The 21448-nt window shown below is 40.0% G+C and overlaps 1 protein-coding gene and 1 long non-coding RNA gene across 2 annotated transcripts in view; both read right to left on the reverse strand.

The window, feature by feature from the left end:
- Positions 1-21448, reverse strand: part of LOC134220972 (uncharacterized) — a 357919-nt gene that overhangs the window by 294135 nt on the left and 42336 nt on the right. The window lies entirely within an intron of this gene.
- LOC134220971 (leucine-rich repeats and immunoglobulin-like domains protein 1) lies at positions 15855-17952 on the reverse strand. Its single transcript, XM_062700131.1, has one exon. The coding sequence runs from the start codon at positions 17818-17820 to the stop codon at positions 16210-16212; it is 1611 nt and encodes a 536-aa protein (XP_062556115.1). The 5' UTR covers positions 17821-17952; the 3' UTR covers positions 15855-16209.

A 21448-nucleotide genomic window follows, 5' to 3' on the forward strand; every position in this document is an offset into this window, starting at 1 on the left:
TCCAGCTATAGCTCAAGGTGGCTCAAGGAGATTCATTGGACACAACTCAACTCTGCGAACACACAATCACTTTAGAGGAGAAATTCAAGAATTTTATATCCGAGCGATTGTATCTATATTAGGGTGTCCCAAAAAACATTATGTTCGGAAAGTCATGGTGCTCAAGCCTTAAACGAAAGATTATCGCATCCTCCGGAGCATTTCTGTAGAATAACCCAAAATTCCGAAAGAGCGATTATTGAAAAAGGTGTTTTTCCGCACTTATCGTCATATAGATTGTACCCCGTTTGGCATAAAGTTGTTTGGCAAAACGGTTGTTTGGCATAATGGTTATTTGGCATAATTTGTTATTAAAGCTTTGTGAATGATGAATAACATTCAGCTTCGTTGATTCTACTATGAAACTTTAGACGCATGATTGTACGATGCGGCAAGAGAACAATAAAGCGGTTCCTGTAAAAATAGAAATATTTCAAATGTTAACACACCTACCAGCAAGATAAATTTTCTTTGAATTAATTTGTCGCTGATGGCCTGTTTTATTCTCCATGTAGGAAAAACCTGCCAATTGTGCATTTCATCTTTTTTTATTAGTTCTTCTTCTTCTTCTTCAATGGCTCTTCATTCTAACTGGAACTTCGCCTGCTTTTCAACTTTGTTTTCGATAAGCATTTCCTCAGTTACAATTGGAAGCTTTTCTATGCCCAGCCCACGCTATTGCACGGATATTTATCTTGGGAGGCAAGTACAACGGATGCACTATACCCAGGGTGTCGAAAAAAGTTTCAACCCGAAAACTTCCTAGACAGGACGGAGAATCGAGCTCGCCATCTTCGGATTGGCAATTCTACGCCTTTGCTCGCAAGGCTTCTGTAGTGTAAAATATTGTTGGAAAAGAATCTCATTGGCTCAAACATGAAGACATTACTTCTATTTGTCGATCTTATTCATCATTGGCACCATATGCTTCATACCAACCTTACCATCAGTCGGGCAAATGCACTCTTCGAAAGAAGGGATAAGACATGAAGGGATAAGACTGTCCTTATACTAAACAAATTTCTGATTTGAGAGAAGGAATCATATCCTCTCTTGCCTTCTACCTGACAAATGCTTCCCACAAGAAGAGATCATCATCATATATTTTCTTGCCTTAAATAAAGCGAATGCCTGAATTGAAAGAAGGAGTCATATCCTCGCTAGCCTTCTGCCGGGAAATGCATCTCTCAAAGTAGGGATCATATCTCTCCTTACCTTAAACCGAGCAAATGGCTAAGTCGAAAGAAGAAGTCATACCTTTTTTTGCCTTTTGCCGGGAAAATGCATCCTCCAAAAAGGATGAATTTATTGAAAAAAGGAATCATACCTTTCCGTGCCTTGAAGCGATCAAATACCCGAATTGATATATGGCATCATATCCTCCCTTGTCTTCTGCTGGGCAAAAAAGATGGTAGGTGGAAAAGGCAGATATGAAACACGACACTACCCATAATTCCATTGCACATAATAATATTACCCCGAAGGCCACTACCCCGAACGCCACTACCCCGAGTGCTATTACCCCTAATATATTTTTAGTCATAGTATATAGAATTAGTCATTATTTCAAGTTTATACATCAATAAAAAAAAATACTCAATAAAAGTTTATAACTATTATTGTCCTTATTTACGACGTTTTCGGGCCTTATCCCGTAAAATCTCGTTCTACACCCCACAGCCGCACCCTTCAACAGTCCTGAAGGGTAGGGCGAGATTATGCTAAGGGTATGCGATAACACACTTTTCCCTAACAAAACGAAACGAAATCAAGGTCCATTTAATTCGAAATTTTACGAAATGAAACGAAATTTTATTTTTTTTCGCGGAATTTTTATAGCAATGTATTGACTTAAAGCACACAATTCTGATATCATTTTTTCGGAATCAAATAACTATTTGGTGACTAATAGAGTTATAGTAAAAGAAGAAGTAAGGTGTGAAACATCGCCGCGTCCTCGTTTATATAGGGGAACTGTTCCGATCTCCATCTCACTGTACATATATCCATCTAATCGCTAAACAAAGAAATACGGCACCAAATTTGTCGCTTCTTTTTTTCAACATGCGTGCTCTCTGCTAAAAAAAATCACAAAAATAATAAACCCGTGGCTAGTGTTTTTTTTCTATATAAACGTCTGTTGACTGTGATTTTTCATCAAATGCTGTTAGCTACGGTTGTCACTGGTTTTGTTTTCTGCATCTGATAGTGAATAAAATTTGAAGTGTCAAATATTTTATTTTTTGTGAGAATTGCCCCGCGTGCTGCGTCTGGTTGGCTAGTCACCGGACAGACAAACAGGGCTATTATTTTTATGATGATTATTGGCGATAATGCAATACACCAGCATTTGTAGCGCTTCCAAAGGAATTCATCGTGGAGCGTATGTTCCCGAATCTGATCAATTTTTCATATCTGATTGCATTGACACTCTGAGCCCGACTTCTCAAATACTGAGTCGGATCACTTTTGTTAAAAATAGGATATCTCAAAAATCGAGTTAAAGATACTTTAAGTTTTCTGTTAAACATTTCTTGTAAAACACTGAAGACGTTTTATAGAAGAAAACTTAAAACGAATTTGTCGACTCAGAATGGGGTCATGCAGTTGGCGGTTTTGTTCAGCAACGCAGCCGAACTTTTTGATCATATAAAGCATGGTATAACTTTAGATTTGTTTCGAAATTTCGCGGAATTCCGTTAAATTTCGTTAAAAGCTAGTTTTTTGTAGCGAAATTTGAAAAATGTAACGAAACGAAATGAAGAAATCATATTTCGCCATGCTCAAATACCGCGGAATTTCGTTTCATACCACCTGAAACGAAATTTTTCGAAATACCGCATATGCTTAGATTATGCAGCACGTTGCACAATGCACAATGCAGAGAGCCGGAGGCATTTGCGGTCAACGTTAGCATGGCTACAAGGGTAACAAGGTTGAAGTTGTTTCTTTGTCGCTGTAGTAAGTGAGTGTGAGTAAAAGTGAGTGAGTGACTAAGAGTGAGTGAGAGATCGTGTAAGAGTGAGCGAGAATGAGAGAGAATGAGTGATTGAGATTAAATGAATGAGTGAAAATGGTTTAGTGAGTGAGAGTGGATGAGTGAGTAAGAGTGGGTGAATGAATAAGAGTGGAAGAGTTAGTAATAGATGCAGAGGAAGTGAGCGAGTACCCTGACCCTTGTGTGTGAGGGAGAGTGAGATCTTGTTTGTCTTCAGTAAGTTGCGTTGTCTTAAAGAAGGAATCATCTCCTCTGTCTGCCTTATACTGGGCAAACGCATCCATTTGAAGAAGGCAGCTCCACCTCAGTATCCCAAACGCCATTAACCCGAAGGCCACTACCCCGAATGGGACAGTACCCCGCAAACCATCACCCCGAATGGGACACTACCCCAAAAACTTTAGAATCTGTAGTATTCTATTATTATGCTGAACACCATCGATGAATCGAAACAATTTTTTATCCAACCAGTTTAACCGACAGTTTTGATTTTTCTTCTAATTAACTTTAACTGTCATTCCTGAAAAAGTACTATTCTACGAAATGGAGTAAGAGATCTTTTTTTTTTCCAACAGAACGCGTTTTCCCGGTATAAAGCGAACAGAAGAGATGATGCCTTCTTTAAATAAACGAGCTTCCCGGCACACAGGGTAAACATGCCCTTTTTTAATGAACCTTCTTTAAATGGACGCGTTTGCCCGGTATAGGCCAGAGAGAGGAGATGATACCTCTTTTAAATGAACGTGCTTATACCGCGATAAGGTACACAGAGGAAATACTGCCTTTTCAAAAGTAACGCGTCTGCTCGATAGAAGGCGAACCGAGATGATGCCTTCTTTATTTCAACGCAACTTCCCGAAGACAAACAAGATCTCAAGGTTAAAAGACTATTATTCTTCCATTTACTTCCACTATTAACTTTTTTATGTATCAACAAGCAGATACGCATTTCGTTTCCTACTTGGAAACTTCTTCAGTGTTTGTTATCGACTGAAGAAAAACATTGCTCATTCACTTTAAATGTGGTGTGTAGGTAGAACTGTAGGTAAAAAATTAGGGCATGTCGCTTGAACCGATTCGTCGTCGTCCCATGGGTAGTAATCTAAACAGCCAGGTATATCCGTTTCCTTGATCTTTGTTAAGTAAGTTTATTTGTTTTTGTTTGTAAATTTCTAAGCTTTCCGCTACGTCAAGTTTCCAAGGATTACACACCATATTTAAAGTTAATGAGCAATGTTTTTCTTCAGTCGATAACAAACACTGAAGAAGTTTCCAAGTAGGAAACGAAATGCGTATCTGCTTGTTGATACATAAAAAAGTTAATAGTGGAAGTAAATGGAAGAATAATAGTCTTTTAACCTTGTAGCATTTCCCCTAAGACGCTCTAAAATAATTAATCAAAACAAGATCTCCCTTTCTCTCTCACTCTCATACACACATCCCCTTACTCACTCACTTTCTCTGTCTCACTTATTATTACTCACTCACCCACTTTCATTCATTCACCCACCCGTACTCACTCATCCACTTTTACTCACTCATTTACTTTCAACCATTCGCTCTCTATTTCTCGCTTACTCTTACTCGCTCACTCTTACTCTCTCACTCTTACTCACTCACTCTTACTCATTTACTATTACTCGTTCGCTCACTCTTACTCACTCACTTAATCACTCACTCACTCTTACTCACCCATTCACCCACTCCTCGATTCTGAGATTTAGACCGCGCTTCATCCAGAACCCGTTGCAGCGACCAAGGAACAACTTCTACCTTGTTGCCCTAGTAGCCATGCTGACGTGGACCGCAATTGCATCCAAATCTCTGCATTGTGCATGAGAACGTGCTGCATAATCTCCCCCTGCCCTTCAGGACTCTTGAAGAGTGCCATACGAAGTGGAACGGAATCTTACGGAGTGAGAATACTTATTTCTATACTGCATTGAAACAGTTTCAGTTACAATTATTGTTCATTAATATGAATTATGAATAAACTTTTATTAAGTAAGAGTAACATAAACTTGAAATAATGACTGATTCGGGGTACTGGCTCATTCGTGGTAGTGTCCCATTAGGGGTAATGGCATTCGGGGTAGTGACTCTTTCGGAGTTGGGGCGTTCGGGGTATTGACCTTCGGGGTAATGGCATTATGGATAATGGAATTACGGGTAGTGTCGTAGAGTCGGTTTAGAATGTCTTGATTACCCATAATTCCATTATCCCGAAGGCTACTACCCCGAAAGCCATTACCCCAAATGAGTCACTACCTCGAATGCCATCACCCCGAATGGGACACTATCCCGAATGACCCACCACCCCGAATCAGTCCTGATTTCAAGTTTATAGTTTTTTGCATTGAAAAAGTTAATCAATAGAAGCTTATTTATAATTCATGTGAATGATTAATACTTGTTTTGCGACTTATTCAATACCAGGCCAAGTTAATTACACAATTTTTACGATAATTTTTATCGTAGATCCGTACTTATTTTTCGAGCCGATAGCCCTTTACAAGGTTCACCGTGTTGGACTCGCGATTCGTTTCATCAAACTAGAACTGTTTGAAAACAATATAGAACGAATAGTTCTCGTTCCATAAAATACCGTTACATATCATGTGCTACCTTTGAAGACTGTTAAAGCTGAGGTGAGAATTCCGCAGCATACAGGGATGGAGCCAATAATGGAATACTACAGATTAGAAATGTTGTGGTAATGGCCTTTCGGGGTACTGTCCCATTCGGGGTTGTGGCCTTCGGGATAATGCCATTCGGGGTAGTGGGGTGGAGCCATAGCAAAATGTCATATTTTTTCTACACTGAACCAGAATATCCTCCTCAAACAAACTGATTTGTCTTTTCCTTACTCTAAAAAACTCCTCCTAGTGAAATATCTTTAAAACAATCTTATCCTACGGAAGATGGCGCATCAATGTTAATTAAATCTATTAAATGCACTGTATAATAGCTATGCACATTGTATACATACACACTTAACTCATTTCGCCGTGTTCGGTGAATTTTACCGAGGTCTCAACAGCAGAACTGTTCGGTAATTTATTTTACAGATTTTTTGTAATTTTTTCCATTGCTCAACTGTCAAAATCACCGAAACTCAGTTAAATTATTTTCCGAACAGTTCTGCTGTTGAGATTTCGGTAAAATTTTACCGAATTCGGCGATTTATTTTAGGTGTGTAGGGTATACAGTTCATAACCATCTTTACAACGCCATAAATCGATACTCTGTCAGTTCAATGTATCGGCTATCAGAATCCTCATCTATCTTTAGGAACTGAACGTAAAGGAACGGATGTGGCATTATAATATTATAATATATAAAAGCGTCATTTCGGCACTTATAACCTATTCACCTTTCTGTACTATTTGAAACCATTCTAATGGGTTTTATTATCTATTTTGTAATGCACGAGAGGGACACCGTCGCCGCTGGGTGGATTGGTAGGAGTTAACCGAACGAGAATTAGTGAGTTTTAATACCAAAATTCTAAATCTTTCGATGCTTGGTCATATGCAGTGTTTTGTTAACTATCAATGCAGTAGCATGAATGGGACATTAGACAATCATTAGGTATTCGGTTTGTAGTCTATGTCAGTAAAAATTACATGTTTTGGAATGCGCGTATAATCTTGTTTCCTTTTGCATGCAGAACGGTCGCGCGACCATCGAAATATTTTGTTCTGCGTTGTGCGAATGAGTAAATTAATTAGCAAGTTTAGTGCGCGTCCGATTCGCAGAACGATCGCGCGATTATCGTACTATTGTGTTCTGCTTTGTGCAGTCGATAAGTCAATTAATTAGTGCGCGTTCGATTGTGATTTTGTTCCACCTCGATAAAACTACACGCTACACCCGGCATACCGTTTACCAAAACGAACCCCGCCACACTTCCTTCCCAATATATCCAATATCCCAGTGATTTCTCGTGGAAGTGCAGATGACTCGTCGGCTTCTACCAAAGCGAGTATCACGTCAACATTTTCCTACCCATTCCCTAATTGACCTGCATTCGGACACGGCCGGCGCTGGTATTGCTTAATTTGAGGTCACCAGTTCTTACACATTGAAGATGAAGTTAGTCCCAAACATCATCTGTTGGTTCTCTGTGTAATTACAGCTGACCTGGCAATAACGGAGGAGCAACCGTGGGCGGTCAATCATGCTCATGCTCATGCTCATGCTCATTATAGTATCTTGAAGGAAAGAATGTTATTAGTATACCTTCTTTTATAGTTTTCAGACAATATAAAATCTCTAATTATCCCGAAATTCGCGTAAAAACGACTTCAACTAAAAATTTTTTTGCTGTTTTTACGTATTTCATGACTATTTCGATAACCGCGTAAAAAATCGATGGGGAAAATCTGCGTAAAAACGGGTTTATTCCAAAATCTATGTAAAAATAGTTGAGTTAATAGTTAACTTAACTCATCAAGTGGTGATACTGCCTTTCTCGCATTTAGCCAAGACACCTACCTTATATGGCGCTTATACAGTTTGATTACATTTTCTTAATAACTTTTGAACGCATAGGTCGATCGTTATCAAATTCAATAGTGATCAACAAGGCTTTGTCCCCTGTCGAATGCAACTTGTTGCGAGAAAATCGGTTAAGAATTACTATATGAAAAATTGGCTAATGTTTTTCGGTTTTCGTGTGCACACACACACACACACATACACACGGACAGACAGACATTTGTTCAGTTCGACGAGCTGAGTCGATTGGTATATAACATTATGGGTCTCCGAGACTTCTATAAAAAGTTCGATTTTGGAGTGAAATGATAGCCTTTCGGTACAACTTTGTTGAACGAGAAAGGCAAAAACGTGCAAGAGATAACCCAAGTGCATTTAACTAAAACACATGGAAACATCAAAGTAATTTATTATCGAATAGCTTTAAATTATTCAGCTCAAAATTGGATCTGTGGCATAAACTCGAATAAACATAAAACTTATAGGGTTAGGCGGGGCAAGATTGGTCACGGGGTAAGATGGGTCAGGGCCGTTTTTGAGCATCGTGTACATTTTAATGTGGAGATTATGACTTTGTAAGAGGAATAATTTGGTTCTACTTTAATATCACTCGATTTGATGATAAAATTTTATTTTTGTAGAGTATGGCAAGGTAAAATATTTTTCAGCATTGTTTCTTATGCGAAACATACTTTCTATAAAACGTGTAATCTCATCGAGCAATGTAAAATTTAAACATTTTTAGTAACATAGTGAAAGTATTATAAGTAATGTAGGTGATGTTATACTAACTGCGTTGAAATAAATGAATTTTATTAGACATTCTAACATGAACTTACAAATGGGGCAAGATGGGTCAGCACATACTGAAGAGCATAGTTCGTATTCAAAACATATTTTCCATTGCTGGTTTAATCATTTTAAGGTTACTTTTGACATAATGATGTTAATTTGTTTATTGAAAATGTATATTTTTTGTTTTTAAGAAAGCAATACTTAGACGGCTTGTTTTCGTAAGAATTTGCAGACATTTTAAAATGTAGAGCCATTTCTTCATCCAAGGCTTAAAAATTATTTTTCATTCAATATATTATTGGCAATAAAGCTATCTATCTGTGTGTAATTCAATATTGGAAATAAAAACAATATTAATTGCAGTATTTAAAGGTGACCCATATTGCCCCATCATACCCTAATTTGTGTTCTAACAATATCTCAATTTACTAAACATATCGTATCGGCATAATGTTTTAATCGACAACTGCAACTGCTAAATAAATAATATTCCTTTTTATGGTCATTGAGCACAATTTGCTTGTTTATAAATAAACTGCCAATTCATGCCCTGAAGGATGCCTTTCCAACAGGCAACATGCTTCACGCAGATAAAATTACTCTTATTCTCTCTGTTTACTCACATTCGCCATGCGCTAAAGGTTGTCTCTCCAGCGGGCGGCATACTAAACATGGAGACAGCTGTCTCTTATTCGCTCTGTTTACATTTCGTTTGACAGAACATACTCGATTGAGCTAGTCTTGTACTTGTACGAAATCTTGTACTGCGACTGAATGAAGTCGAACGAAACACATAATGCCGCAATTTTTTCGAAACGAATGCAAAAACGTACGAATCGAGTGATTCGATTCGAGATGCACAATGCCACCCCAGTTTTCAGTTACTCATAGGATGAATCTTTTGTTCAGTGAGATCTACAACTTTGGCCATGAAACTTTTTTTCTATCACGTTGAGGAAAACAATTAAATTTTCCCCTTTTTTAAATTATTGAAAAATAAAATCCACTCAAATATGAGCAATGTTTTTGAGATTTTTTTTTCTCTGAAGAGTGAAAACACTATTTAGATCATAAACCAATTAAGATCATTAAATAACGACTTCCGAGTATTGTGCACTGGCGGCATCACGTTGGGCGTAGTTTAACCCTTATGCGGCCGACGGGGTACCCGTGTTCCTTTTTCAAATTCAAGTGGTGATATTTCAATGAATTTTTATAGCTGAAAGCTGAAACTCGGTGACATCTAAGAACTCCATAAAATGTAGCATCTGTGAGGAAATCACGTTGATACAGTGAGGAGGGACGTGGGGAGGGGCATCTGATTTTTTTTACCACGTGGATGGCCGACAGGGTACCCGTGTTCCACTAAATTGATATTTTCATAACTTTAACAATTTTCGACCGATTTTGATAATTTTGACAGTTTTAGAAACAGAAACTCATATGCTTTTTCCCCATTGTCAAGGTTTACAGTTTTTGTCCATGGTTATACAAGAAATCTTTGAAGTAAGGCTTAAGAGTCTACACACGTAACCGAAGGACTATCAACCAGTTTCAAATATATTACATGCTCATTGCGCTTCTTAGAATAGTCGGTGTTCACAGTATATATTCTGGTTCTCCAAAAACCCCTGGAGTAAGGCCTCAGCCATCCAAAAAATCCCTGGAATAAGATCTTATGGTCTGCTAACGTTACCAGAGGTCTATCGTGCAAATTCCAAAACGGTACATGCTCTTTATGGTGCTTAGCATATAATGCTTTCACAGTATATGTTCCGAGTCATCCAATGACCTTTTCTTAAAACATGTTTGCATTCCAAGTAGTTCTTGTTGCTGTCATTGATTCCAGGTAGTCTACGAGCTCCATACAGTCAAGGTCTTCGCATCAATCTCCGTAATGGAGGCAGTTAACGAAGAATAAACAAGTTGCGTGACTTCTTCTTGGTATATGTTTGTATTCTAAGTAGTTCTTGTTGTTGACGTGGGCTCCAGGCAGTCTACGAACTCCATAGAGTCAAGATCTGTGGATCAACCTCAGTAACGGAGGCAGTTATTGAAGAATAAACAAGTTGTGTGACCCCTTCTTGGTATCTGTTTGTATTCCAGGTAATTCTTGTTGTTGTCATTGGTTCCATGTAGTCTACAAACTTCATAAATTCAAGGTCTGTGGATCAACCTCCGTAATGGAGGCAGTTAATGAAGAATAAACAAGTTGTGTAACCCCTTCTTGATATATATCTGTTTTTCATGTAGTTCCTATTGTTGTCGTGAGTTCCAGGTAGTCTACGAACTCCACACAGTCAAGGTCTTCGAATCAATCTCCGTAATGGAGGCAGTTATCGAAGAATAAACAAGTTGTGTGACCCCTTCTTGGCATATGTTTGTTTTTCATGTAGTTCTTGTTGTTTTTGTGAGTTCCAGGTAGTCTACGAACTCCATACAGTCAAGGTCTTCGGAAAAATCTCCGTAATGGAGGCGTTTATCGAAAAATAAACAAGTTGCGTTACCCCTTCTTGGTATATGTTTGTATTTCTTGTTGTTGTCGTGAGTTCCAGGTTGTCTACAAACTCCATACAGTTAAGATCTTCGGATCAATCTCCGTAATGGAAGCAGTTATCGAAGAATAAACAAGTTGCGTGACCCCTTCTTGGCATATGTGTGTATTCCAAGTAGTTCTTGTTGTTGTCGAGGACTCCAGGTAGTCTACGAACTCCATAGAGTCAAGGCCTGGGGATCGACCTCGGTAACGGAGGCAGCGTTTGAAGAATAAACAAGTTTTGAGACCCTTTCTTGATATATGTTTGTATTTCAAGTAGTTCTTGTTGTTGTCGTTGGCTCCAGGTAGTCTACGAACTCCATAGATTCAAGGTTGGTGGATCAACCTCCGTAATCGAGGCAGTTATTGAAGAATAAACAAGTTGTGTGACCCCTTCTTGGTATATGTTTGTATTTCATGTAGTTCTTGTTGTTTTCGTGAGTTCCAGGTAGTCTACGAACTCCATACAGTCAAGATCTTCGGATCTATCTCCGTAATGGCGGCAGTTATCGAAGAATAAACAAGTAGCGTGACCCCTTCTTGGTATATGTGTGTATTCCAAGTAGTTCTTGTTGTTGTCGAGGACTCCAGGTAGTCTACGAACTCCATAGAGTCAAGGTATGGGGTTCTACCTTGGTAACGGAGGCAGTTATAGAAGAATAATCAAGTTGTGTGACGCCTTCATGGTATTTGTTTGTATTCCAAGTAGTTCTTATTATTATTGGTTCCATGAAGTCTACGAACTCCATAGAGTCTAGGTCTGTGGATCAATCTTCGTAATGGAGGCAGTTATCGAAGAATAAACAAGTAGCGTTACCCTTTCTTGGTATATGTTTGTATTCCAAGTAGTTCTTGTTGTTGTCGTGGGTTCCAGGAAGTCTACGAACTCCATAGGGTCAAGGTCGGTGTATCAACCTCCGTAACGGACGCAGTTATTGAAGAACAACTGGGAAGGACGGAAGGTAGCGGTTTTCCTCCAATACCTTTTCCGAACTTCATCTATCACATGTTGTGCATATGCAAAATCGAGTTTCAGACATAGCAATTAATTTTCAATCCGGCTGGCTCAATACCCGGAACATAGGCAATTAACTTTGAATGTACTGAACTCGAAAGGCGATCCCTCTTCGCTTATGTGGTCGGGTTGGGATCTGACGACCAACTGGCACAATCTCACACAACCCTCCTTCATCGAGCGCCGTTGTTGATGAAGCAAGTGTGTAGGAGCCAGATAATACTAAATACTCATCCTACTTGGTTGGCATTGTACAAAAACATATATGAGAGAGTTAGTTCTGAGAATGTATTGCGAGAGCTCGGCTACATGCCCGGTGCTGTGAATTTGGTTTCATCAGTACCCACTAAGCTGCGGAGGACGACGGAGGTCCTTCGTAGCTTAGTAGGGAAAACACCTGTCTAGCGTACTGGTTTCGTGGGATCAAACCCCACCGAAGTTCTGTAAATCAATCTCCGTAATGGAGGCAGTTATCGAAGAATAAACAAGTTTTGAAACCCCATCTTGGTATATGTTTGTGTTCCAAGTAGTTCTTGTTGTTGTCTTGAGCTCCAGATAGTCTATGAAATAGAGTCAAGGTCGATGGATCAACCTCCTTAATGGAGGCAGTTATTTGAAAATAAACAAGTTGTGAGACCTCTTCTTGGTATATGTTTGTATTTTAAGTAGTTATTTTCATTGTCGTGGGCTCCGTAGCAAGGCAAAATACGTGAATGGAATTCGTATTTTTTTGTCGAAGAGACTCACAAACTTATTAACAGGTACTCATAAATGATTCATAATAAGCTACAGGCAGTGAAGGGTTAGGCAAAATCAGGGGTAGACAAAATCTGGGAGTGACAAAATCGGGTCAACCTCATCTGAGTGAATGTACGCATTCCTAGTACAGTAGCCGTTCGATAACTGCAAAATATTTACTTTTCAGTTATCGAATGCCGTTCGATAACTGCAACGCACTCTAGACGTCAAACGGTTGTTAATCGACGTCAGATGCAATAAAAGTTAACGGGCTAATATCGCAAAGATCATGTACCATATTAAAATTAGATTAAGGACACTCCTCACGGAATCCAAGTTTCAAAGTGCTCGCGTTTTCGGGGGCACACCAATCGATACGGAGGCAGCGCACAACTGTCATTTTTGTTGATTTAGCTTTGCTGCGTCGCAGCATGCGTGGAATAATAAAAATGACAGTTGTGCGTTACTTCCGTATCGAGTGGTGTGCCCCCGAAAACGCGAGCACTTTGAAACTTGGATTCCGTAAGGAGTGACTTTAAAGACCCTCTAGATATTCGTGTAAGCCTAGAAGTCTTACTCCATAAATTTCTAGGATGACCATTAGCATATGCCATGAACGCATTTTATTCTAGAACCCCAAAGGCATGTACCAAATTTAAAACAGGCTCTGGTGTAGATCCTAATGCCTTACTCCAGGGTTTTCTTGGATGACCATGAACATTTGAAATGGGTGCATTCTATTCTACGTACCATAAAAGGCATGTAGAACTATTCAAATAGGCCGAAAGAGCTCTGGTTACGCGTGAAGTTCCTGAGGATTGTTCAAGTGCAATGAAAGCGGTTTATTCTATGTACCACAAAGGGCATATGCCACTTTTGAAACAATCCGAAAGGTATCTGGTTACGTGTGAAGATCCTGAGGCCTATTCTAACATTTTCTTGGAAGACCATAAACATATGCAATGGACGTATTCTATTCTATGTACCACAAAGGGTATATACCACTTTTGAAACAAGCCAAAAGATCTCTGGGTACCCATGCAGATTTAAAGGCCTATTCCAGGGTTTTCTTGGATGACCATGAACCTATGCAATGGACGCAATCTTTTCTATGTACCACAAAGGGCATGTAACACTTTTGAAAAAATCTGATAGATCTTTGGTTACGCGTGTAGACCTGAAGGCTTTTTCCAGGGTTTTCTTGGATGACCATGAACATATGCAATGAAGGCGCCAGAGGGCTTATCCGAGAAATTTCTTCGATAGCGCAAAACATATGTAGTGATCACATTTGATTTCAAGATGCGCAAAAAGCGTGTACCACTTTTGAGACAAGTTCATAGACCCATGGTTATGAGTGTAGACCTTAAGGCCTTACTCCAGAGATTTCTTGGATGACTCGGAACATATACTGTGAACGCATTCTATGCTAAGTACCACAAAGAGCATGTACCGTATTTGAATTTGCATAATATACCTTTGGTTACGCGAGTAGATCTTTAGGCTTTACTCCAGAGATTTCTCGGATGACTAAGACCTCATTTCAGGGATTTTTGCATTACCCGAAGCATATACTGTGAACACCTTCAATTCTAAGAAGCGCAAAGAGCTTGTAGCATATTTGAAACTGGTTGAATGGCCTTTGGTTACGCGTGTAGACTCTTAAGCCTTACTTCAAAGATTTCTTGGATAACCATAGACATGAGCTGTAAACCTCGACAACGGGCAAAAAGTATATGAGTTTCTGTTTCCAAAACTGTCAAAATTAGTTTTTTTTGTTGGCCGCATAAGGTTTAACCAACGCCAGATAGTGCAGTACAGTGGTCAGAGACTGTTGTATATTCTGTGTAGTTCTCGATAATAAACAATGTGGATTCGCTTGACTGTTCTAATACCTACCATTTGTTTTTTATTCGGTTTGTTGTGGGGTCAACTCAATGCTTCATTAAATTCAAAGGCAAAAACAAACCGCATGAAAAGCGTCCTCAGTGCAAACATGAAGAGAGGAATAACAGCCAGCATTCGTGGGCGATTATTATGCATAGTGTAATTGCTGTAAATTTCAAAATGTTGAAATGGTTCGAATTAGTTGATGTATTGGCGACAATTCGAGTTCCATAAAATAAAGTTCTTATCGGTTACGCTTTAAGAAACCATCACCATCCGATACCTTAACATATTTCATTCCACTTTCCCACCATTAGTTCCACCATTTACTTCTCCAGAAACCTGAATGCTTCGTTCCGCAAACAATCATTCATGGGAATAGAATAAAACCGAAATCAAAGCACGGATTCAAACAGTGCAGAACGCGCCTAAAGAGTGTAGGATCCTTGAGAAGAAAGAAATCCTTCGAACAGGTTGTTTTCAACGCAAGACTAATCTTATGGGTTTGAATTATTTCTTCTTTTGTCGCAATCGTCGTCAACGTTTTCATCGTTGCTACTTGATGGTCCAATTCCTTACACCAGCCATCAAAACTCGTCGATTCTTTTCTGCTATTTTCCTTTATCGAAGGACAAGTGAAGATTTGATGGGAGGGTCGCCCCGGCTGCTGGTGAGGTGGAACCGAGAACGCAATGCAATCGAAAAGCAATCTCCGAGCAAATCTCTCAAACTAAACCGTACAAGGCACAAAAGCAAAAGCACCATGAAAACGAAGCAAAGGACCTCTTTTGTGTTGCTCGACCTGCCTGCCAGGAGAAGTGCTGTTGTGAAGAGGCCCTGTAATGTGAATCTACTTACTGGCTACGGGCAGGGCGCACAAATATACCTACTTCTCGCTGCTCGCAGGACAAAAGCGTGTGAGAAATTCGACTGGGATTTCGTCCTTCCTTTTTTTTATCCTCACGCTAGCTGAAATCCAAGTCCATTTCGGATGTTTTCTGGTTATGCCGCTTTGATGGAAGAGTGTGGAGTATCAGCTAGCGACGATCTGGGTTGGGAATTTTTCGGGCTTGTTTGGAGTGTTGAAAAAAGCGTAGCTGGGAAATTCACACACTTCTCAAAGGCGATTCAATGGTCAGATTCGACTCAGCAGGGGAAAAGCGACATAAATCTTGTCCGAATAAAAAAGGACTTCTCAACGGTCAACAAAAAAAAGGTCAGAAGCCGAGATAGACCAGGATTAAACCACCACAGGCAAGAAGGACAATGGTCAAATATACGAAGCAAACGACAAAACCCGGTGGCAGTGGCGGGCAAACGGATGGATAGAGAGAAATGAAGAAAACTTTTATGATTGTTTTTAAAATAAATTAATGAACTCATTTATTTTTCTCATGTTCCTTTTTCTTCGTCCCCGTTGGGATGACGGGGGCATACTTTACCGAGACGAACCAGTCCCCTAACCCCGTTTGATGTTGATGAACAGTTAATATTCAAATTCTTCGCGACGGGATCCCACCATTGCCGATGCTGCGGTACGTAAAATGGCAAGCTGCTGCTTCTCAAAAAAGCCTTCGAGCGATCCGTGTGTCTCTGTTGTCGAGCATGCAAATTGAAGACCGGAAGTGAGGCCCTCCAGTGAGTGCGAGTTCAGCGTGATGATTATCCACGACCTGAATGGTCCTTTCGGTGATGAAAGTTTCACAGGTCGGAAACTGGAATCGGCATCTCGTAGATGTGGTGGTCAAACGTTCGTTGAGGGCAGGATGGTAGATGCTGCTGCACTTGGTGTTGGCAATGGTAGCTGTAGACGTTGAAATTCGGTTCATGATATTCAATCTCTTCGAAACACTTTCCAAACTCCAAATCCTTCTCCTCCTTGAGTGAGTTGCGTTTGTTGTGCCAGTTTGGTCCCAGCATGTCGACCAATCTGTGGCGAAGACGATAGGCCACTAGAACGAAGGTAGCCACGGAAGCGGCAGAAGCAACCACAACTGCTCCTACTACTGCTCTTTCTCGTGATGGGCGTTGATGACATCCCAGAAGTTCGGAATTGATCTCACGTAATGCTTCGCCGCGTAGCCGCTCAGGGTATTCACAGATGACTTGACTCTGCTCCGTTTCGATTGCCTTCTGTCTCAGCAAATTCCTCAACCACTGCAGATGACAATTGCAGACCAACGGATTCTCAGAAATGTCAAAGTTGCGCAGTTGTTTCCACGGAAGAAGCTCCTCGCGTACGCTGCGAATCGCATTGTCTCGCAAGATAACGTTCTCGATGTGTGGAAGTCCAGAAAATGCGCCTTCCTCAATGTCCGACAGAATCTTGTTAGATGCGATCACGATGGTGTCGAGATTTGTATTGGCCGAAAAAGCACCCGCTTGAACTCGTTTCAGGTTTAGCGATCCGGAAATGTCAATCTTTCGTAAGCTGAACAACCCGTAGAAAGCGCCTTCTGGGATGATGTCGAAGTCGTTCTGCCCAATCTTCAGCTCCTCCAAACGCTTCAGTCCGCTCAGCTGAACCGTGGGAACTTTGAGTAGATGATTGTCGGACACATCTAGCGACCGTAGGTTCTCCAGACCACGAAAGGTGCCAATTGTAATGTTGATCAACATTGATCCGCGCACGTCCAAGCGTCTCAGCTGTTTCAATCCTTCAAACGCTCCCGGCTGAATCTGGTTCAAGTTGTTCATTCCGAGATATAACTCCGCAAGCATGTTCAAAGGGTGTAGAGACAAACTCGGAATCATATTTATCGAGTTATCGTCTAAGTGCAGGATTCTCAAACTCGTTAACCCCTCGAATGCCTTGGGATGCAAAACTTCAATGCGGTTCTGACCAAGATTCAGCTCTTCCAATTTTGGTAAAGTTGTAAACATGTTTTCCGTCACCTCGTTGATAAAATTCCCACGCACATTTAGCACTCGCAGCTCGTTTAATCCATGGAATGTTTTATTGGTAATCACTCCAATTTTGTTGTTGTTCAAGTGAAGCTGCAGCAGCTGCTTCTGGTACAGGAAAATCCGCTCCGGAACTCCGAGGAGGTGATTGTAGCTCAAATCCAACATCGTAAGCTCTGAGTAGAACTGGATTGACGAGTCGATCGCCTTAATTCGATTAAACTTTATCACCAACCGCTGGATGGCCGGATTCAACGCGATCGGTAACACATCCAATTCGCCTTCACCGCAAGTCACGTGCAGTTTAACGTCGTCACACACGCACCGATTTGGACAGAACGACACAGCGTTCGCCACTTGTGGCGCCAAAAGCGCCACGATCAACACATTAATGATCACCACTTTCATTGTAGTCTCTTGTTTGCTTTTCTTCCTTCCAAGCAAGTAAAATGCACTTTTGAAAACTTAAATTCAGTTTTGAAGCACTGTCTTTGGATGCAGATCTGCACTGCCCGAAACGAAACTGAAAACTAAACTCCCTCACCAGGATGCATGCCCTTTTAAGAGATGCATCCCGATCCCAACGCTTGAGATCGAACGAAACCGAACGACAACAAACAACTCTCCTCTTTCCTTTTCTGTCCTACACTCGCCGGCTACATTTGTTTTTGATCTATCCTTCCTAACGAGGATCGCATCATCTTCGTTCCCGTAACCAAAAAACCGAAAAATGACGATCGTATTACCTGCGAGCGCTCACTCTCTCGGCTTTACGTTCGTTTCCCATCCCATCTTCGGGTCACTCAACACCGCCGAATGGACCCGATCGTTCCCGATCTCAGCACGCCACGCGATCTTGGCGTCGATGATCGCGTTTGTTCCTTCTTCTCTTTAGGCACAGCAGCGATCATTAACAAAAGACGTTCGAAGAAAAAGCGGCTCGCCCTAGAGGGCATTAACGAAACAATTTACGACTGCATCGTGAGAAATGCACCTGCGCCTGCCCGAGCTGGATGCGCATTGGTCGATCCACGCTGGTCGTCGTGGTACGATCATCATGATTGCGGTTCGGCTGTCGTACTCGAAGGCAAGAGTCACTGCGTTTTTTTGAAACCATCTCAGCATGGCTTGTACAGTTGGATGTGGTTTAAAATCAAATAATTCGGAACACCATGAATGATGGAGCCCATTAAAATACTCGTGTTTTCTCTGGTTCGTTGCTAAGGTAATTTGAAATTCTAAGTACAACGGCGATGTTGGAAATTTAATTTCTTCTAGCTTCTGTAGAGATGGTTTGGCTGCTCCCGAGGACGACGGTGCGGCCAGTATTGTATTGTAGGTCGCATTTGGATGGGAGCTAGATTTATGGATAATTAATTCCATTGTTTTGTGTGTTTTTTTTATTCTATGCGAGAGCAGGGAGCAAAAAGATTAACTACACCATCCGTCGTCAAATGGGTGTAGTTTTCGGGGAAAATTTGAATTGGTTATTTCTCATGAATTAAAACAAACAGATTATGACGGGATGCAGAGGTTCTATGCGGGCTGGTTGATTTTCAATGCAGGTGGCGATAATTGTTGTTAACTGGCTTCTTGTTAGAAAAAACAGTAATGATGCTGGTTCATGTTTCGGTAATGAGTTGTATCTCAGGTTTATGGGGATGAATGAGATAATAAGACAGTTTAATTTTCATGTTTGTTCGCATTTCTATTAAATGTAGTTGCCTGTCGCATAATGGCTGAAGCTGGTCTTTGATTATGTTGTTTACTGTGAATCTTGAATAACAAGAAACTTTTTAGTGGGTGTTTAAATATTTGTATGTCTAACATTTTTTTCAGTTTGATTCAGGCAAACAATCGTTGGAACCGACGCATTATGGTGAAATTCATTTTAATTTTAATATCATTTCTTTTATTCTATTAGCTTTCAAACTAATAGAAAGTTAAAAACAATTCTAGACATATCGGTCAACAGTGCGGTTATAATGCAGATTTGTTGAACATTTTGATACGAAGTCTTATTCACTGGCAAACATTTTTCGGAGCGAAAACAAAAATGTTCTAGTACATAGGCTTCCAGAGCGAAAATGCTCAAATCTCTTATGATGTAAAATCTAAACTGCAAAAATCATGTAGATCCACAATCCTAAAAAGGCAAATTTAGCTCTAGGAAGATTGTAAGGCTGAAAAGTTGAAACTAATTTGAATCGAATTGCTTAGCTCAGAAAGTTCGTTTATGTTTAATTTGGATAAGCCAAATGAATTAAGTTGGATTCAGTTGCGTGTCAAAAGTAGAACGTGTTTGGGGTATTCGAACATAACTGTGTAACAATATAGGGTGTTAATAAAGAAGAATGTCTGTGAATATTAGTGACATCCATTCCCAAGCAGCACGAACAACAACTTTCAAAGAGTTGATGGTTCCTAATGAATTCCTTTCGCAACTGTGCGGTCTAGTTCTGCCGAACGAGCTATCACGGGGTGTGCTGTCTAATCGGGCGTGCGACTCCGTTCGTTGTCCCACAAGGAAAGAGACAAAGTCATGGCCTGCTATTTACTAGTTAGTGTTGGCCTAGGATAGGATGTGACAACTCAATTGAGACTGCCTTGTTGTTTTTTAGTTGGTTGCTCTGACGAGGTGGTCGCCAGTGCAGCCAAAGTAATTTGGTACAAAATCTTCCAAATATCATGTATCAGAAATTGATGTTTTTCTTCTCGTTTCATCCATTATTCATGTAAAAGAAGCGAAAGACTAACAGAGAGAAGTTTTCGCTACTGAAAAAATGAATTTGAGATCGAAAATGACGGAAAGGTGAATGATAATGCTAAAAATCAACAGTTTTAAACCTTTACAGCCCTTGAGAATAATTTATATTGCATTTGCATTGCAATATAAATTTATTTTTCATCAAAAACCTGGAACTCAAACATTTACGTATTTTGCTCAATATCAACTTTACAAACCTGCAACACGGCCAAACTAACAACATGCTGCCCTACGAAAAACGCGCCGCCACCAATCGAAGTAATCGATTGTCATTTTCAACCAATCAGCAACCGGTACGATTGTGACAGCAAATCGGTACGATTTTTACTGACTACTTGGCACATCCTATCCTAGGTGTTGGCAACCAAACCGTTATACGATATTTGTATATCTGTCATCAATGCACTCTAACAGTGGATTGTCCAACTCCTAATATACCTCACCCTCACATTCCCCTTCTTCTCTCATTAAAAAAGAGAAAAAAAAACATTGACTTAGGATTTTTATACACAATTATTTACATCGCGTTTTTTTCTCCTAATTTTACAATCCATTATCCAATAACAATTCCTAAATTCAAAATCATCCTAATTCAAATTGGAATTCAAATATTTCAATATGATTTTCCAATCTGATACTCAAATCCAATGTATGAACCCGAAAAGCAAATCCAATATTCCTATTCCTTGAACAAAGTTTCATTCTCAGACCAACATTGGAACGTTTTTATAATGGAATACTAAAATCAAACATTCATATAAAATGATCAAGTTTTTTTTCATTCTCCTCATCTTCCATGGCTCTGCATTACAACTAGTTCTCGGTTTACTATTTATGTGTTCTTTAGCATTTCCACAGTAATTAATTGAAAGTTTTATTTATGCCTGCCATTGCATGGTTATGTATTTTGTCCATCCAATTTTCGGCGTTTTTCCAGAGCGTCTGCGACATCACAAGCCAAAACATTCAATCCAGTGCTCTACCACAGCAGCTTCAACATCTCATGTCGAAACCGAATCATTTATGCTGGCGCTCTTTTTTTTTAAAGTAAAAACCGTTGAGAAACAACACATTTGTCAATCCAGCATCTTCGACATCAGAAATCGAAACCGATGTGCAAGTCATTTTATCCGACGCTCTTCTAGAGCGTCTTCGACACTACAAGTCCGAACCGATGAGCAAATCATTCATTTCGACGCTTCCCACAGCGTCTTCGACATCACAAGTCGAATCCGATAGACAATTAATCGAATCCGATTAACAATTAAT

This window comes from Armigeres subalbatus, chromosome 3 (genome assembly GCF_024139115.2).
Source record: "Armigeres subalbatus isolate Guangzhou_Male chromosome 3, GZ_Asu_2, whole genome shotgun sequence".
NCBI lineage: Eukaryota > Metazoa > Arthropoda > Insecta > Diptera > Culicidae > Armigeres > Armigeres subalbatus.